This window comes from Xenopus tropicalis, chromosome 5, assembly GCF_000004195.4.
Source record: "Xenopus tropicalis strain Nigerian chromosome 5, UCB_Xtro_10.0, whole genome shotgun sequence".
In the NCBI taxonomy this organism is placed as follows: domain Eukaryota; kingdom Metazoa; phylum Chordata; class Amphibia; order Anura; family Pipidae; genus Xenopus; species Xenopus tropicalis.
In genome coordinates this window covers 125,295,593-125,313,503 of record NC_030681.2, presented here as the reverse complement: position 1 = coordinate 125,313,503, position 17,911 = coordinate 125,295,593, and the positions used below count along the sequence as shown (strand labels likewise).

The window sequence follows — 17,911 nt, the reverse complement described above, 5'->3', positions numbered from 1 at the left end:
ATCAGTTATAGATTATTTATGAATAAATGATACTCTTTACGTGCCATGAACTGGATGAGCATACACAGCAGGTAGGCCTCCTTTTTGATTAGTTACAGCCTTTCAAATATTAAGGTATGTTAAGATGGCTTTACTCTTCTTTTTTAATATCCCTTGTAGACCTTAATGGTGGTGGTCCAGATCTGTCCCAGAAGAAACTAAACAGGGCCAGACACTCACCTATATATTTTGCTATGGGATTATAAGGTAAACACCAGCACTCTTCTTAAACAGCACCTAGCAGTAGAAATTTGTTCCCCCACCAGTTCTCCTGTGGGAGAGTAATTGTCCACCAATAGGTGCCCTTTAATTCATACACATTTCTAATGCTCAGGGGACTGCTGATTTGTTTTGATTGTGTACATAAATACAATAAATAGAACGTGATTTTAGTTTCAGCGTCTGATTATTTCCTATTTTGTGCCAGAAATAAAACAATAAGCAGAGAGCATATTCGCCACAAGCCCTATGCTGAAGCTTGTATTGCCCCTGAGGCTCGAATAATCCCAGAGCACAAAGCCATTCTCCCCACAGTACCGGCTAGCACTATACTTCCCCTGCACACGTTGTATCTGTAGTACCAGTGCACACAGCTTGGGGGCAGCAGAGTCGACGCACAACACTCAGGTTGGCAATGGCGAGGTATCTCTCCCCCATCACTGTCATATTTGGTTGCACGGGGTGTACCTTGGTGGGCGGTGCGTCACTATTTTTGCAAGTAATTGGCTCGCAGTTGTATTGGGGTGGGGCTTCCCATGCCCAGGTACGCTTGTGGAAATACCTAGTGGGTGGGGCCTCGTCTTTACAGCAGGTACGTGGGTGGGCGGGGCAGTTGCGGTGGAGTGGCCGCTCCAGCCTCACCTGTGCCAGTGTCACCTGTCGCTTCCCTTTCCGCCGGAACAGAAATGGTAAGGGGGGAGCGAGAGGGGAGTGGGGCTAGAGGGAACGCAGTAGAACCGGGGAATAGTTCCTAGCGTTTATGTGTTTGGGGGGGACATTGGTTTGGCTCTGTATGGGTGAGAATCATGTGACTCCTGCACCTGTCGCTTGCTAATCTGATCAATAAACCGGGAGCCAAGGGCAGAGTGCTCTTTCCTTAGTAGTATTAGTCAGGTAATGAGGTAACTTGCCCAAGCAAGCCTTGCCCTTTAAACATACAGGGATTGGCAGATTATACTAAACTATAACTCCCATCAACAGCAATCTAAAGGGTTAAATGGGGATGTTAATTAGTGCCATTCCTGTATAGGAAAGCTAGTGGTTTATTGTACCTGGCTATCTTTGTACCTCAGATTGATGGGCAGTGTTATTGGTGAATGATTTAGGGGGTATGTGGGGAGAGCACTCCCTGCTAGATGGAAAATACTTTGAGGTCAATTCAAGCAGATTGAAATGCAACTTTATTTATAAACAGCTCTTTCTTTGGACTCCAAAAGGCTAGGGAAGTGCATTTCTTCCAGCTGATAAAGAAACTACAAACTGAACCAAACGTACCTGAAAAACTGCATTGTCAGCTTGTTATCAGGTTGGTGCTCCTGTTAGGGTAAACTGCAGTGCAAACGAGCGTTCCTCTTCCTTCTCTCATCATACATACATACATACATCTAGCTTCAGAATCCCGAGGCTGTGACAAAGCTGACTTTTTTGTTAAGGTTTGGCTTTTCACTCTACTGCGTGTGCACAAGCGGTGTGAGGGAAGAGTATCGCTCTCGCAACTAACCTGGGATGGTGCGCTTTTCTCCTAGCAGGAGCACCACCCAGCAATTACACACTGTGTGGTGCCTAACATTGTGGCACCCCCCCCCCCCCAGTGATTGTACCTTTCCTTCTCCTTTTAAGGGGTTGTTCACCTTTAAGTTATGATGTTGAGTATGATGTAGAGAGTGCTGTTCTGAGACAATTGTAATTGGTCTTCCTTTTTAATTATTTGCAGTCTTTGAATTTAGCCAGGCTCAGACTGGGGGGTGCCCCCGTCGACATTGTCCCCTGCACTCCCTAGGGGCCCTCGCTGAGCCTCCCTAACCCCCCGCCCGACGTCCTTCACTGAGCACACTTAAGTTTAACGTGTCGGGAGGAAAACCGTCGGCAAGAGTCGCTCTGGGCCACTGGGGCCCACCGGGTGTTTTCCTGGTGTCCCGGCGGCCCAGTCCGACCCTGAATTTAGCTTTTTGTTCAGCAGCTCTCCAGTTTGGAATTTCAGCCGGTATCTGGTTGTTAGGGTCCAATTTAACCTGGCAAACTAGGCAGTGGTTTGACAGACTGGGATATGGGCCTGAATAGAAATATAATAAAAAGTCACTAAAAAAGGCTTTTACTGACGAGCGGTTTTATCTGTGCTTCCCTGCTGTGGCGTTCACACATAGGTCACGGTAACGTTTTCAGAAAATGAAATTTTGCTACAGATTATTTTTTAAATGAATTAGGGTACCATTATTGGTTACCCTGACAGGAACACATGTAACCTCACCTAGAGACTAATACAAAACAGAAGCCTTTAGTGGCATAAGTGTTATTAAAATTTTGCTTGGTTATATACATCAGTTACAGTTAAATGAGATATCTTCCATAAATCCCACACATGGTATATTTTCTTGCAATAACCCTTTCCCTGACAATGATATAAAATCTGCATCACTGTCAAGGAAGTTACATTTTTGCAGCAGTGCAGATTCTACATTTTTGCATTGCTTGAAAATGGATGGAAAATGCTTGCCTATTACATGGTTCTAAAGAAGACAACTGTTTTGGAAGGAAAATCTTCTTAACAGTAGTCACCTGGCTGTACTGTCAGCATACATTATTAAAGAATTATATGTACAAAACATATATATTCATCCTCAGTTTTGCAATGGAGACCAGTTCCACAGAATTTCCGAAGTATCCGTTTGCCTTGAGTGAAATGAGTACTTTTAGCATATACAAATATGTATTAAGAGTATTCACTCCTTTTCATCCATGTGCTGTTTATAGCTAGCTGAGTTGGAACACTGGGATGATTTTGGTATCTTTGGGGGCTAATTCATTAACATACGTGCAACAGAGCAATTTTTATTTTGTTTGTTTTAACTGCACAAATCCAATTGCAGCTTATTGCTGATTGGTCTCTGTGGAATACTGGCAGGGCCTTAAGAAACAATTTCTGCAATTTATGTGTCAGCCCCCTCCCCCAAGTGTTGTGCCATCAGTTGTATTTGAACAAAAAAAGCCCACACCAGTTTTATGAGCTAACCTGTTGTACACCATCCCAGAACCCCTGCATAAGGTTACAGATATATAACAGTAAGCAATCCCCCCCCCCCCCCCGTATCTCACCCTAAGCTAGGCCCTTGACTCATGACAGGGTTATCATATGGATACATAGGATATTGGTGTAACAGACACTCTGCTGTATTTCCAGGGGTATCCAGGGAATCAAGTAAGAATTTGCCCCAAACCTCAGCATACTATACCCTTAGATTGGGTTTAAATACTTCTGGAAATATAGCAGGTTGACAGTTACACTTTTATGTACAACTTACCTTTTTCCCCTTGTACTTGTCTCATTTCCTCCCTTGTCTCCACCCATATAACATTCTCTTCTCTTTTTACATTCATTCCATCTTTTGTTCATGTTTATAGTCACCCTTTTATGTATCCTCTCTCTTCCTTGAGCACCACTCACATGCCAATTATTATTCTGCTTCCAATTTTTCCTTCTACACTATCTCCTTGTTCCTTTTATTTACTCTTTCCCTGCCTTTACAGAGTTTATGTAAGTAAGGGGTCTGTATTTTTTGGCTATTGGAAAAAAAAATATAAAATTAGCACCGTATGCAATTACGGTATGAAACCTGTTTTCCAGAATGCTTGGGACCTTGAGTTTTTCAGATAAGGGATCTCATACCTTACTTCTACTCAAAAATAATTTAAACATGAATTAAAACCTATGTAACTGTTTTGCCACCAATAAGGATTATGTATATCCTGGGATCAAGTACAAGGTACAACTTCATTACCTCATTCTTCATGTGTGTTACTGTCTTTTCACAATCCATAACCCACCTTGATGCTGATGCGTTATGCCGCTAAACAGATTCCCCCGAATATTTAGTTTCATTATAAGGTAGGATGATGGCCCCACAAAGTACAGCAGCACTGAAGCAGACATATAGGATTAATGAAAAAGAACCCTAATCTTGTAGGCAATTATGATTACTATATGTTTCTACTTTCACTTTAGGATAAAAATGGTAACTAACTTTAAAAATTACCCTTTATTGGATCTCCCTATAGATCCTCCCTGATCGCTGTCTGTGTTTCAAATGAGGGGTGGGTGTGTCCTAATGGTCCCTTCCAGAAGCCCAGTAGTTTATATAAATAAGCTGTTGTGTAGCCATGGGGGCAGCATTTTAAGCTGGAAAAAAGGATAAACAGGTAAGCTGTGTAGAATATAATGGGGTTTTCGCTGTTATCTGCTAAGTAACCTGTGCCTTTTCTCCTTTGAATGGCTGCCCCCATGGCTACAGAGCAGCTTTGTTTGTATAAACTATAGTAGTCTTTCTGAAGCAAACACACCAGTTGTACCAGCAGTACATTATATTGTAAATACTTTTTTATGCTTTCATTTTTTGGTGTTACTGTTCCTTTAAGCTGTCCTTCCATGACAGAAAAAGTTTGCTTTATAACAGATATTAATGGCTGGTAATTCACATAGCTGTGAAATAGAATCCAGCTGCTTTTATTTCTATGAAAGCAATGAAACTCCAAAAACATACAGGCAGGTTCATCCATTCCTGATAAAACTGACCATAGCGTGTTTGAATGTGATAGGAACCTTAGATTGTAAGCTCTACTGGTGCAGGGACTGATGTGATTTGTTCTACTGTTCTGCCTCCATGTAGCCTAATAAGATATTATTAATGTAATGTATTCTTTATATTGTGTATGGAAGTTGGGCATATGGTTAACACAGTAAGAAAATACTGTACCCACATCTAACCCATTTGAAAACATGGGTGGCAAATGGTTGCAATTAGATTTCATTGACAGTTTACCTAAAGGAAATCATACAGGAAAAGTTATATGGCCAAGCAAATTTAATTGCTATTGCTGATTTGATGGTTTCATGTTACTTTAGTATAGTGTGTAAATACTATATGTTTGTTTTAACCCTACAGATCCGATTTCTTCTGCTGTTCAGCCGTCAGGGGAAGTTACGGCTGCAGAAGTGGTATGTGACACTACCTGATAAGGAAAAGCACAAGATAAGCAGAGAGTTAGTACACATCATTTTGAGCCGAAATCCTAAAATGAGCAGCTTTGTGGACTGGAAAGACTTAAAACTTGTATATAAGAGGTGAGGACTAAAACGACTGAGCTTTGTGAATACCATGTTAGATTGAATGTAATATTTTGGGAGGTGTTTAAAATATAACTGATTATGTGACAAAAAACGTACCCTGCAAGAAGTAGAATGTGACCCATTTGAGGGCCAGACTGAGTAGCAAGTGCGCAGATGCAGACTTTTGGCGCTTAAATGACAGGGCATATAGGGCTGGTAGAGTGCCTGATTGAAGAATACATAGTTTGGTCATTGTGCTCTTCATCTCAATGAGTTTCCATAAACTCAATTTACTGCCAAACGACTTTTGGAAAATGTGATCTATTTGTTTTTTTTAACTTTCAAGCAGTTTAGTTGAACATGATGCACTGGCTAAAAATATCAATCTGTGTATGAAGGGTCAATATTTAAAGGGGATTTATAGGCTAACAAAGAATAAGGCTATAAATTCCACACTTTGCCTTGGGCTGGTAGAGAATCCCAAAACACACAGCAGAGAAGATCTGTGCTTCTGAAGATGCTCACCATGTTCATTTCTGCTGATTCACTGCCCATGCTCTGTGCTGCTTTCAGTTACTGAGCTTAAGGAGCATGTACAATATACATTTTATGCACACAAAATATATTTCACAATTCATGGCAGAATTAAAACCAGTGCAGTCTGCAGAATTAATTCATAATCAGGCCAGGATGTAACCTCATGTTCTGCAATGACTTACAGTCAGGCCCGGATTTGTGGAGAGGCCACAAAGGCCCAGGACTAGGGCGGCATAAATTTGGGGGGCGGCATGCTAGGGGCATCCGGATAAGAAATCCGGTGCTGCTTACAGTGACCCCTAGCTTAGCTTCTCAAGTGCAGCCCAAAGCACCAGTGCAGTGTTACTGGCACTCAAAATAGGGCTGAACAAAATCGAGGATGTTGATCTGCTATGGACAGAATTGAAGGCATGTAATGGAGCTGCAGAACCTCTGCCCATGTACAGTAAGTTTAGTATATAAAATGAAGCAGCATTTCTAGTCATATTTCATTTTAGTATTTAGTTCTTATTTAAGAAACAAAATTGAAGTTTTCCTAAATCTGATAGATAAGAGTGTGTAGTGGCAGTGTTGGGAAGGCCATCTCAGCTGGCATGGGGCCAATAGGCACCCCATCTATAGGGAAAAACACTTTAATAAAAACTGGCTAAAAATCTCTCTGGTTACACGGCTTAGTGTAACTGCCTGCAATAAGTACCTGTTACAGAGATCTGATATGTGGGCCAGGAACCTACAACCAAGACCATGTAATTGACTTCCTCATGTAACCAGTTATTAGGAAACTGGTAGAGCACTTCTAAAGGGTCCATTCACATTAAAATGTATTTCTAATTTCCTCATTCATCATAGTGAATGATTTATTAACCTTCTTGTTCTAGCTCTATCTAGCTTTATGCTAGCTAGAGCTAGAACGAGAAGGCTTATAAATCATTCACTATACAAAATAGACAAAGATCAAGAGAAATGTTGCCTAATATATTAAATGATACAAAAAGTACAGCAGTAATATTTTGATATTGATGCCAAATTGTCCCATGGTTTAGCTGGGATATTTTATTTTGTTCTCCTTCCTCTGAATCGTTGCAGTTAGAACTTGGCTACTTGAATGTCCCGCTATTAGTTAATGATCTACAAGGCTGCAAGGGAGCCTTTGCAAGTTGTGTGCCACAACTGCCATAAAGCTAAGAAATCATTTTCTGGTGGGTGCAATGAACCCATAGTAGTTCTCCCATATATTCATGTTAACAAATACAGAATTATGTAAGACACAGGAGGTTCAGTATTCTGACATCAAGAAAGCTGCCGCTAAAAACAGTGAATGATAGATAACCTTGTGTCATAGTAAAATGTGCTAGAATTACTGTTGGTAAAAGGGCTTTAGTGTAATATATGTATATAACACTTTAATACTCAAGTGAAATATTCTTGGTAGTGACAATTACAGTACCCAAAGCAAGTACAGAGCAACTGCAAAGAAGGGTATCCCCGACTTTAGTATGGAGCACTCAGGGCTATCTAGATAAACCAGGCAGGTTGACTGACATGGCTTGATCGTGTTGCCCTTTTCCTTTGCATTGGGCGTGCAGCTGAACATACAAAGAAATTTAAGTTGTCTGGTCTCATTTTATTGGCTATGTTTTGCAGTCACTGTTAAACCTTTGTTTACACACAATAAATATAATGGTAAACTATAAATATTTTTGTAAAAGGGGTAATTATAATAAAAAAGGTAACCTTGGTTTGAACTGGTTATGAAATGTTTTTTTCTTTACAGCCTCCTGGAACTAATTCTATGGGGCATTTGCCTTTTTAAGTTAAAGGAAAAGTAACACTAAAAATTTTTAAGTAAAAAATCTATTCTACCCTGCCCCAATAATTGCCCTATCCTGCACACCATTTATTATTTTGAATAATTGCCTGATCCTAGCCTTCCTTCTGTATAGGAAGGAGTCAGGCTAGGCTCGATCAATCGATCGCCGCATAGTGGATGCTTCCCCTGCATCGCCGTATTGCCTTTTTTCAAATGACCGGAAGCCAAGTTTTAGCAGGTATTTTCTAATAAAGCATTCAAAATAATAAATGGTGTGCAGGATAGGGCAATTATTGGGGCAGGGTAGAATAGATTTTTTACTTGAAAATTTTTAGTGTTACTTTTCCTTTGAGTGAATAATTTATTGCTTCTTGGTTGCTGGGGTTGTTGTTCCTAGTCAGAAATTTTTCATAAGAGAATGGTCTCAGTCAAATAATTTAAACAACATAAAAAATAAAAGCCAGGTGCAAAAATGAAAAGATAGCATAGGGACAAAAATGTCCCTTTTTAGTTTTGTTCAGGTGTCTGATCTTTTTTTGTTCTGTTTATGAATTTGTACCCCAAAACCAAACAAGAAGCCTGGAGGGGTCAATAATGATTCCTACGGTGACAGCGTCAGTGGCACATGCCAGTCTAGTCCTTTCCATCTGCCATAGGGTCTGATTGACACACAAGTTATGGGGCAGGCAGTGGGCTTGGGGATGACTACGTGCCTCCCACAGCTTAACTCTTTGGATAAGAGTGCTGCAGGTCGCAGACAGTATTCTTTCCAAGAGGGCTGTTGCAGGTCTTAGTACTCTGAAACAGAGCACAGAGTTCTGCAATAACAAAAGGCATTGGGCAACCATGGGTGCATTTTGCAATTTGCTTACTGCCCAGCAGGCCATAAATAGCCCTTTATGTCTTGCCAAAACACCCAGTCGTTCTGTCTCGTCTCAAAATGGTTCTTTTAGTATGGACTCAATACAGCATTATAGGTAAAATCAATTGGTTCTGATCAGGTCTGGACTGGGTTTCAAAATAGGCCCTTGGATTTCAAGTATACAGTCCCCCCAAAGGCCCAATAAATAGTGACTGTGTATGGCATCTTACAGCAGCCCCTCTGGCATTTGCCAGAATCCACAGATTGCCAGTCGGGGCCTCGCTGTGGTGGAATAGGCACATTGGTATACTTCACATACTATCCACCCATTGCTTGCCATGCAGGTGTTGTTTGGAAAATTGGCAGTGACTTTGACCCTGTTGGTGCACTAGCGGGTCAGCTGATAATCACTCAGAAACCCTCACTGCCACATTTCCTGACCTACCAGTGCACCAGCAGGTTCCAGGCAATACCATTCAGTTCACTGGATAGACACTTCCCTATGTTTAGTCACTGGTCTGTTAAGCTGGAAATCATTTGGTCACCCATTGGCCTAAAACTCATTGATTGAGGTAGAAAGTATGTGGAACCTAGTACTGTGACTATTCCATAAGATTTGGCTTATAGGGTTGGATACATACTAACTGAACAATATAGAGACAAAAGGACTGTCATGCCATAGCCCTTAGTTAGAAATACTATCCCAGATTACACCCAGCCTGACAAACAAACATATGTTATTTCATTCTAGTTCAGTAAGTGTTGTAATATCCTCAGCTGTACAGCAAGCCTTTTTGCCTTTGTTGCCATTCATGGGAATACTTTCTGTTCTAGGTACGCCAGTCTGTACTTCTGTTGCGCTATTGAGGATCAGGACAATGAGCTGCTAGCTCTGGAGCTTGTACACCGATTTGTGGAGCTGCTGGATAAGTACTTTGGAAATGTAAAAAAGCCACAACAGTGATATGCTGATGTACTGATATGCTGATAGATCTAAATATAGGGAATAGTTTCCCTATTAAAGTGTGTTTTTATTAAATAGTGACATTGTGGGTAAGGATCTTTTTAATTGGCATATAAATCTGAAGTAATATATCTGTGTCTCTGGCTGTATAACAGCTTTCTGTGCCGGGTGTACCTAAAATCAGTTACCAATTAAGTGATTTGATATTGCTAATTAACAGAACCAACTGCCAGTCATTACAAAAAAAAACATTCTTATATTATCTCTGAAATAAAGCTGAACTTGGGCAGTGCCTAGTCCCACTGTGAACAGATGTACAAGTGTACAAATGTACTCATAGCAACTAGCCATGTGCTCACACCCATAGTTTACCACTGGAAACCATTACAGCTAAATATTAAAAAGTTCCATGCATGGTGGTTACTATACATCTAACAGGGCCTGTCCCATGGTTATATGGGATAACAATTAAAAAAGTTACATTTTTCTCTGACAGCCTGTGCAGTTTATGGAACAGGCCTGGAATACAAAATAGGCCCTGGCATTTTAAGTACACAGCCTTCCACAATCCCACTAAATAGTGGCTGTGGCACCTTACAGCAACCCCTCTGGCATTTGCCAGAACCCACAGATTGCCAGTCCCAAACTAATCTGGAGTGTTGGGCAGGTGGGTTGTTACTTTTTTCTTACACCTTGTTTTATGTACCGGTACTTTTTCATTATTTTCACCTAAACAAGCATGTTAGCCCACAAGTGTGCACTCTGCCCATTGCTTGCACCCTTTAAGCCTATGTAGCCTAATATTCCTTATATCCTGTCTGCAAAATTAACAAATTAGAAACTGTGATGAGATGATTTTAAATTAAAAAACAGCACTTTGATTTTCTATGGAAGCAGGTATATGCAGGTATATATGCTGCAAGTGGGGCTTTCATGTGAGTAGCTCCTATTTGCCATTAGCCCAAGGGTTAACTGAATTATGTCTATGCAGGTCTTAGGGATTTGGTCCCTCCCTACGGATCTTTAAACCTTTCTGATAAATATTGTAATAGATATTGTGAGTAAGAGCTTTGCAATATTTAGCTGTAATGGTTTCCAGTCATGTGTTAAGTTTGTATAGAATTTTGTTTTACAGCAATTTGAATTGCAAAGGGATACTCTCAATACTGTATGGGTTTTTGCTTTTCAGACAGTTTATTTACAATCTTGTTTTTTTTACATTATTGTCTAATTTTGTTATAATCATTGAAATTTCACCACTAGGTGGCACATCTCCAGAAAAAGCAAACCATTTCTGGGAAAGCTCCCAGTATGCAAGCACATGAGCTGCTGTGGCAAAAAGAAAAGATATTCGTGCACAGCTTAATTTTTTCCTGTGCTTCCACTTCCAAGCCAGTGCAGCCAAGAATAAAGCTGTGCCAGTTCCAGAGCAAATTTGCTAAAATGACTTGAATGATTAGAGTTGCTGCCATAATTGCCCTATTGCACTATTATAGGCAAGGAGGCAAGAGAAAGAGCTTGGCCCAGTAATGGCATTATGGTATCAGATTGATCCAGCCAGGGTTGTGGGGTAAGAAAGTCCAGTGCAGAAAGGCTTGCAAGCTCATAAAAGGAGCATTGTGCGGGTACCTTGGCAAACTTTTGACTTACACTTTTATGGAACTATTTATTATGGGTTGATTATCTGCATATCTGTGTGCTGTACTTTTATTGCATGTATTTCACTGAGCAGAAAAAAACAATATTGCATTATTAGATTTAAACTGGTTTCTTGCATTGCTTTGGCCCCCTAGCAACCAGCAGATTGGAAGGTGAATAGAAAAAGCCCCCTCACCCACATATGGCTTGTGCTGCTATACACTATATAGTCTATGCCTTCAGGGTAGCGACACGGGAGGCAGTAAGGTGAGAAATGCTCCAGAGCAAGAGGCCTGAAGTCAGCTCTTTCTTTTTTGCTTTAAATAGCATCCCTGCAAGGCTTGCAGTTGATCAGCTTTTCCTCTATCTGTGTTTATATGCAGGTGTTGCATTACTCTTAGAAATAGGTAAAGGCATCCAGCTGATCTGTTTCATGCTGCATTCACTGGTCACAATTCGGGTTGCCACCACCTTTTTTTTTTTTTTACTGTTATACTGTCCTTCAGGTTGCAGGAGCAGGCAGGGGCATTACATAGGGTGGGGAAATGGGAGGGGGGGGGGGGATAGGAACAGTATAGGTGAGTTAGGTCATATAAGGGATCATATGTCACCAGAGAGGGATTCATAGGGTATAACAAATTTACCAGCAATGTAATAGTAAATGTAAATTTGTAATTCCGACCCTGCCTTAGCAGGTGATTTACTGGCCGGGGGGGTAACATTATTCACCATCTTTCCTGCAGTGTCCGAGGGGATGGGCCACTGGGACCTGTTCTGATAATATAACCATACAGTAGTTTATTGTAGAGTTGTCCAACTGAGTGCAGGGGCACCCTGAGTACCTGCTTTCCCTTATCTGTGTTTTGTCGACCGCACAGGATGATGTACTGTGTATGAAAGAGTGGATGACAGCAGATCCACTTCTGCCTGAGTAAAAAATGTAGGCTGAGGAAAGCAGAGGATCCACTTAGTGTGCTCCTGCCCTAAGCTGAAAGGTTAGATCTTTTGACACCCCATCCATTCACCAAGGTGAGGCAATGCCACTTCCACTGAACATACTTATGCTCAGCAGTGACTGCCAGGGAGTCAGAAACAGGGTGTGACATGGGCAAAGATGGCGGCTACCAACCCTGCAGTTACAGAGTACAGAATACAGGAAACAACAGAACTTTTATCTAGAGTCATAAATGTGATTGGTTATGGGGCAGGGGGTCTCGGTTGGGAGCTATGAGTCACAAACTAGTTGGTGGGATTACTTCTTTTTTACAAAAAAGAATAATTTCCCCTATGTATTTTAACATTTGATCCACATTGTAATCATAAGATTCAGTCATTCAGGCCTACAAACAAGGCAGCCAGCCAGTAGATGTCGTTTGTGGGCCTTCTTTTATTTGTTCCTCAACAGAAAGTTACATAGTTAAGTTGGGTTGAAAAAAGACCAAGTTCACCCCTTCCAAGCAAACCCAGCACACACACACAAACCCATACCAACCTCACATACATATACCAAAATCAGTATCACAGTAGCTTTGGATATTATTCTTAAAAACAGTTAACAGTCTAACATCATAGTTTAAATCTTCCATCCCCTTTACCCCTTTATATTTTCATCCCTCGAGTCAATGCCCTTTTTTATGCAAGACAGAACTTTATTTGCTTTAGTAGTCACTGACATTGCCTGGAATTAGACAACTTGATATCTACTAAAATCCTCAGATCCTCCTCAATTAAGGATCCCCCAACACACTACCATTTAATTTATAACTCACATTTAAAATATTTCTAAACAAGAGCATAAATTTTGCACTTGTCAACATTGAACCTCAACCTCATTTTCTTTTTTGCTGCCCAGTTTTCAAATTAAATTAAATCGCTCTGCAAAGCGGCAGCATCCTGCATGGAACTTATAGTTTTGCACAATTTAGTATCGCCAATAAAAACAGAAACAGTACTCTCTATGCCCTCCTCCAGGTCATTAAAAAAACAAATTAAAAAGCATAGGACCAAGGACTGACCCCTGCAGTACTCCACTAACAACACTGGCCCAATAAGAAAATGTTCCATTTACCACCGCTCTTTGTAATCTATCCTTCAGCCAGTTCTCTATCCAATTACAGATATTATGTTTCAGGCCAATATTCCTCACTTATACTGTATCATTAACTTTCTGTGTGGTACTGTAGCAAATGCTTTAGCAAAGTCCAAGAAGATGACATTCACTACCATTCCAGAGTCAGTTGAGGTTCCTGCTCACTTCCTCATAAAAGGCAATTAAGTGACTGTATAAAGAAGCTTAGCTTGATATTAAGTGCTGCTCTTTTTTTCTGGCTGCTGTTTTCTGTTGCTAAAGAGAATATCCTATAAAAAATGTTATGTCTGTTCCTTTGGTTTCCCTCGGCTATGGTATTTTCCTGAAAAGTTTCATGCTTATGAGAGCCCATCTCCTTGCCCACTGAGCTTAGTGGCAATTAGTGGCAGAACTCATTATTTTTTTTCTCTTTCACAGGTTTGTGAATTGGATATCATTTTCAACTTTGAGAAAGCTTACTTTTTATTGGATGAGTTCCTAATGGGAGGTGAAATTCAGGAGACTTCAAAAGACTCTGTGGTGAGAGCAACTGAGGATTCTGACATGCTACAAGAGGTATGAAATTGAATGATCTGAATAGAATAACAATGAATAAGTATGAAGGTGTGCCACATGAAAGACTACAACGCAATGCCTAGTAGGTACTGGCACTAATACAGTGTCTGGTAGAAATGTAAATTTTCTCTTTCATTTTTAGTACTACAAGTACCAGTTTTAGGGCAGTAGCACACAAGGAAATTAGTTGTCTGCAATAAATCTTCACTATTGCAAGCAACTAATCTCCCCGACATGCCATCCCACTGGCAAGAATGCTTGGGACACCGGAAGTTGCCTCGCAGGGAAACTTTGGGCGACTTTGGAAAACTAAAGTGACACTTATGCCATCCCACCAGCAATTTACATTCCAGTGGGATGACATGTTGGGGAGATTAGTCGCCCGCAATAGTGAAGATTTATTGCGGGCAACTAATCTCCAGTGTGCCACTGCCCTTACACTGTTTGGGAGAGATTTTGGCTGATTTTCCAGGCTGATTTGCTCCAGATTGTTGTGGATAAACCACGTTCTCTTCTGAACGTCATAGATTAGCAGTTGTGTAGAGTAGAGCACGCTACTTCGGCTTTGTGTTTGGTATTACTTTTATCCAAGATGCCATTTTAAGCAGCATGGGTCACTTTTGTCAGGAGCCAAGTTGTAGCAAGGCGGCAGCGAACCACTGAGCCAGCGTGCATGAGGTTAGGATAAAGTTATAGCTCTTTGCCTTCGGGCCCATCCGTTTCGCCAGAGTGCTTAAAGGTGACTTTTTTTAGTACAAAGTATTGACTTTTCCAGTGAGAAAATCACTTTTTCAATTAAATTTACAGTTAGGGTTTCTACCTTTTCTGGAAAAAACATACTGGCCTACCAGTATTATTTATAATAAAAATATTGTCAAGAAGCACTTCAGTTTTTATGTAACTTAAACACAAAACTCTGTGCCCCTGGCAATGCCATCTTTCCTGCACCCAAACTGTCCAAAGGCCAGTGCAGATTCATATAAGATGATGATACAGGGCTGAATATTCTGATGCTAGTTGCACTGGTTTGTGAGCTGCTATGTAGTAATGGTCTGTGTTATTTACAAATCAGCCTTATATTGTGAAATTTATGTTCTATATATACAGTATATTGTGAGTGGGTTCCTAAGCTCGGGTAAGTGACAGCAGCACAGAGCATGTGCAGAAAAGAAAATGGGGGGGCAACTTTGGACACACAAATCTTCTCTGCTTAAGGGCTGTGGTTGTCTTGAAGCCCAAAACATCATGTACAAGATTTCTAGCCTACTTCTTTAGTTAGGCTTTAGTTCTCCTTTAACGTGCCAAACACAGTCTCCATACACGAACTTAGGCTTTCCAGCTCTGATATAGCATTATCTACCATACAGGACATTTTAGGCAAATAATTCCCCTGTTTAAAACTGATTTCTCTTTTACCTGTAATAATAAAACAGTACCTTGTACTTGATCCCAACTAAGATATAATTGATCCTTTATGGAGGCAAAACAATCCTATTGGGTTTAATTTATGTTTAAATTATTGTTTAGTAGACTTAAGGTATGGAAATCCAAATTACAGAAAGGTCTCTCATCCAGAAAACCATAGGTCCTGAGCATTCCTGATAATAGATCCTATACCCTATAATAAAACTAAGTCTTGTATATATTTTTGCATGCAGGTGCTTTAATGAGAGGAAAGTGAACATCTTGCCTATATTATTACAATGTGGGAAAACTGTGACTGTGGAACATTACTCCCATACATATGTGCCCCCCATGGTGTCCCACCTAACAGACAGGCAGACTATGACACACACAGGCAGGGTTAGGGGAGGCAAAATATGGCACACACAGGCAGCATAGGGCAGGCATGGGCAGTGCCTTACAGATTACAGGTAGGAACAGTGCAGGGCCTTACAGCCTGAATCTGAGGTGTGAACAATGCAGGGGGCCAGTAAATCTCAGTACTGATGCCATTTAGAGTTTACACAAAGATAAGCAGTCAACAGCGAGATTTTAATGGGGGACTATGGGCTGCCAGTTGGACAGCACAGGATTAGATTATTTACAGTACAGTGTATATCATCCTGCATGTAATTTACAATATCGCTCATATGAGGTATACATCCATCAACTTTGCCCAGGTAGTTAAAGCATTGGATAAAATAACATTTACCTTGTATGAGAAGCAGGGATGCACTTTACATTGGATTGTGTGTGCACAATCAGACTATATACATTGCACACTCATTCTGCTCCTCTCTGTAACATTCACACATAGTTACAGCTAGGTGGGCTGTTTACATTATAGCTGATAGTGTGAACATAACTGCCATGAGTAGTTTTGCTTTGCTGAACAAGTAATTTATGTGATTAATTTTTTTTGTGATTAATTTTTTTGCAGACTATGGAAGAGTACATGAACAAACCAACATTTTAGAGTGCTTTGCAGATGAAGAAAACCTAAAAGAAAGGCCAAGTATACATTATGAGCTATTATGGAAAAGTCCAAGGAACTTCAGAGAGCTTTGAACTGTTAGATGGCACCGCTGGTCCGGACTACTTACCAGCTAGCAGCGAAACCTGAAATAATAATGGAAAAAAACTAATATTAAAGCAGCCTCGTGCAATCAGTGAAACACTATGGACCTGGTGCTCCACATACAGTGGGGATGAACTTTCACAAAGTGGTTGCTTTTAAAAGAAATAAAATATTTTTATATGTGTATATTTTATCCTCTTGGAATAGCAATATTGTAATGATAGTGCCAAGTGGCTGGGTGTTATCTGCCTCAGAGGGAATTTATAAAGCCCTTGTCCCTTCTTTCCACTATTTTTGTTTTTTTATATGTTTGGGTAGTGTTTGCTTTAGGGTGATGACAGATGGGACATATTGTCACCCATGCTAAACCTCTCCCAGCACTGGTGAGAAAATGTCTTAATATACTTTTATATTGAAGTCAATCTGCATCTTTGCCAGTAACACTGAGATGCCATATTGCCTTCTTCTGCATTGTGGCCATTGTGGTGCGATTACTCAATTCAGGTGTTTAACTGTAGGAGTTTCAGATAAAATCCATGGTATATTTTGATGCTTTGTAGCCCACATTGGAGTAGATTAAGCACATGCGACAAAATGTCCCAACTGCCATCACTCTAAGAGGTGCGGAAGCTTGACCCAGGGCCAGTTTCATGGTAGGGCTTAGAGGGCATTTGTTCTGGGCCTTTGACACCACAGGGGCTTCCTTGGAGAAAACTGTAAATTAGAGACAAATATTGTTTAACAGTTATTTGATGTTTTATTTTTAGAACATGCATCAGGGATATCGAGTCTGCGGGCTCCTAGCTGTATTTGAACCTTTCTAAATATATAAGATAATTTCTACAGACAGGAGCCACTCAGACCACATGCCGGTTCTCAACCCGCTTATTATAAGCCACATAGACTCCATTTATTGGCAGTAAATGATCATTTCCAGCCCCACCCCCCCTATAGACAGGCAAAGGCTATCAGGGGGAGGGTGAGAGTTGTAGTTTCACATCCTAAAATATCATGTTTTCCCCTTAGGGGCCTCCGCATCTCTAATTCATGCCCAGACTTAACCCTACCAGTACTGGCATCCTGTCACTGACATTTTTGATCATGTTGGTAATTGATTTATTTCGGGTAGCCTTGCAGATCACTGAAATGATGATGTTTAGATGCTTAAAATGGGAATTTTGTGTAAACTGTGCTATTTAATATTCTTTGTATTTATTCTTTTTGTGATTTTCTAAACTTAAATTTAGTTTTGGAAAAGGCCATTAAAGTGCTTGAGTTTCCAATGAATCTCTTCTGTGATTCTACTGTGCATAAACGACATTTCTTAGTAATTTAAATGCAACGTATTGATTGAGCCATGACACTAATACATAAAGTGGTTAATATAACAGGAAATACACTAGTAAATACATCAATAACACTGCCCTATGAGTGTGAGTAACACAAACCTGTGCAACCCTGTATTGCTCAGCTACAGTCAATCTCCAGCTGATTTAAGGGATGATAGCACTGGATAGCCCCGGATCATCCAGTCTGTCATAATTGAAAAATCAGACTCTCATGATACTCTGAGATC

At 40.5% G+C, this 17,911-nt stretch overlaps 1 protein-coding gene across 1 annotated transcript; it reads left to right on the top strand.

Annotated features, from left to right (window-relative positions):
* Positions 1–882: 882 nt before the first annotated feature.
* On the top strand, positions 883–17,622 carry ap1s3 (adaptor related protein complex 1 subunit sigma 3). Its single transcript, NM_001016579.3, has 5 exons — positions 883–947; positions 5,196–5,374; positions 9,403–9,511; positions 13,677–13,814; positions 16,198–17,622. The coding sequence occupies exons 1-5, from the start codon at positions 945–947 to the stop codon at positions 16,231–16,233; spliced, it is 465 nt and encodes a 154-aa protein (NP_001016579.1). The 5' UTR covers positions 883–944; the 3' UTR covers positions 16,234–17,622.
* The last annotated feature ends 289 nt before the right edge of the window (positions 17,623–17,911 follow it).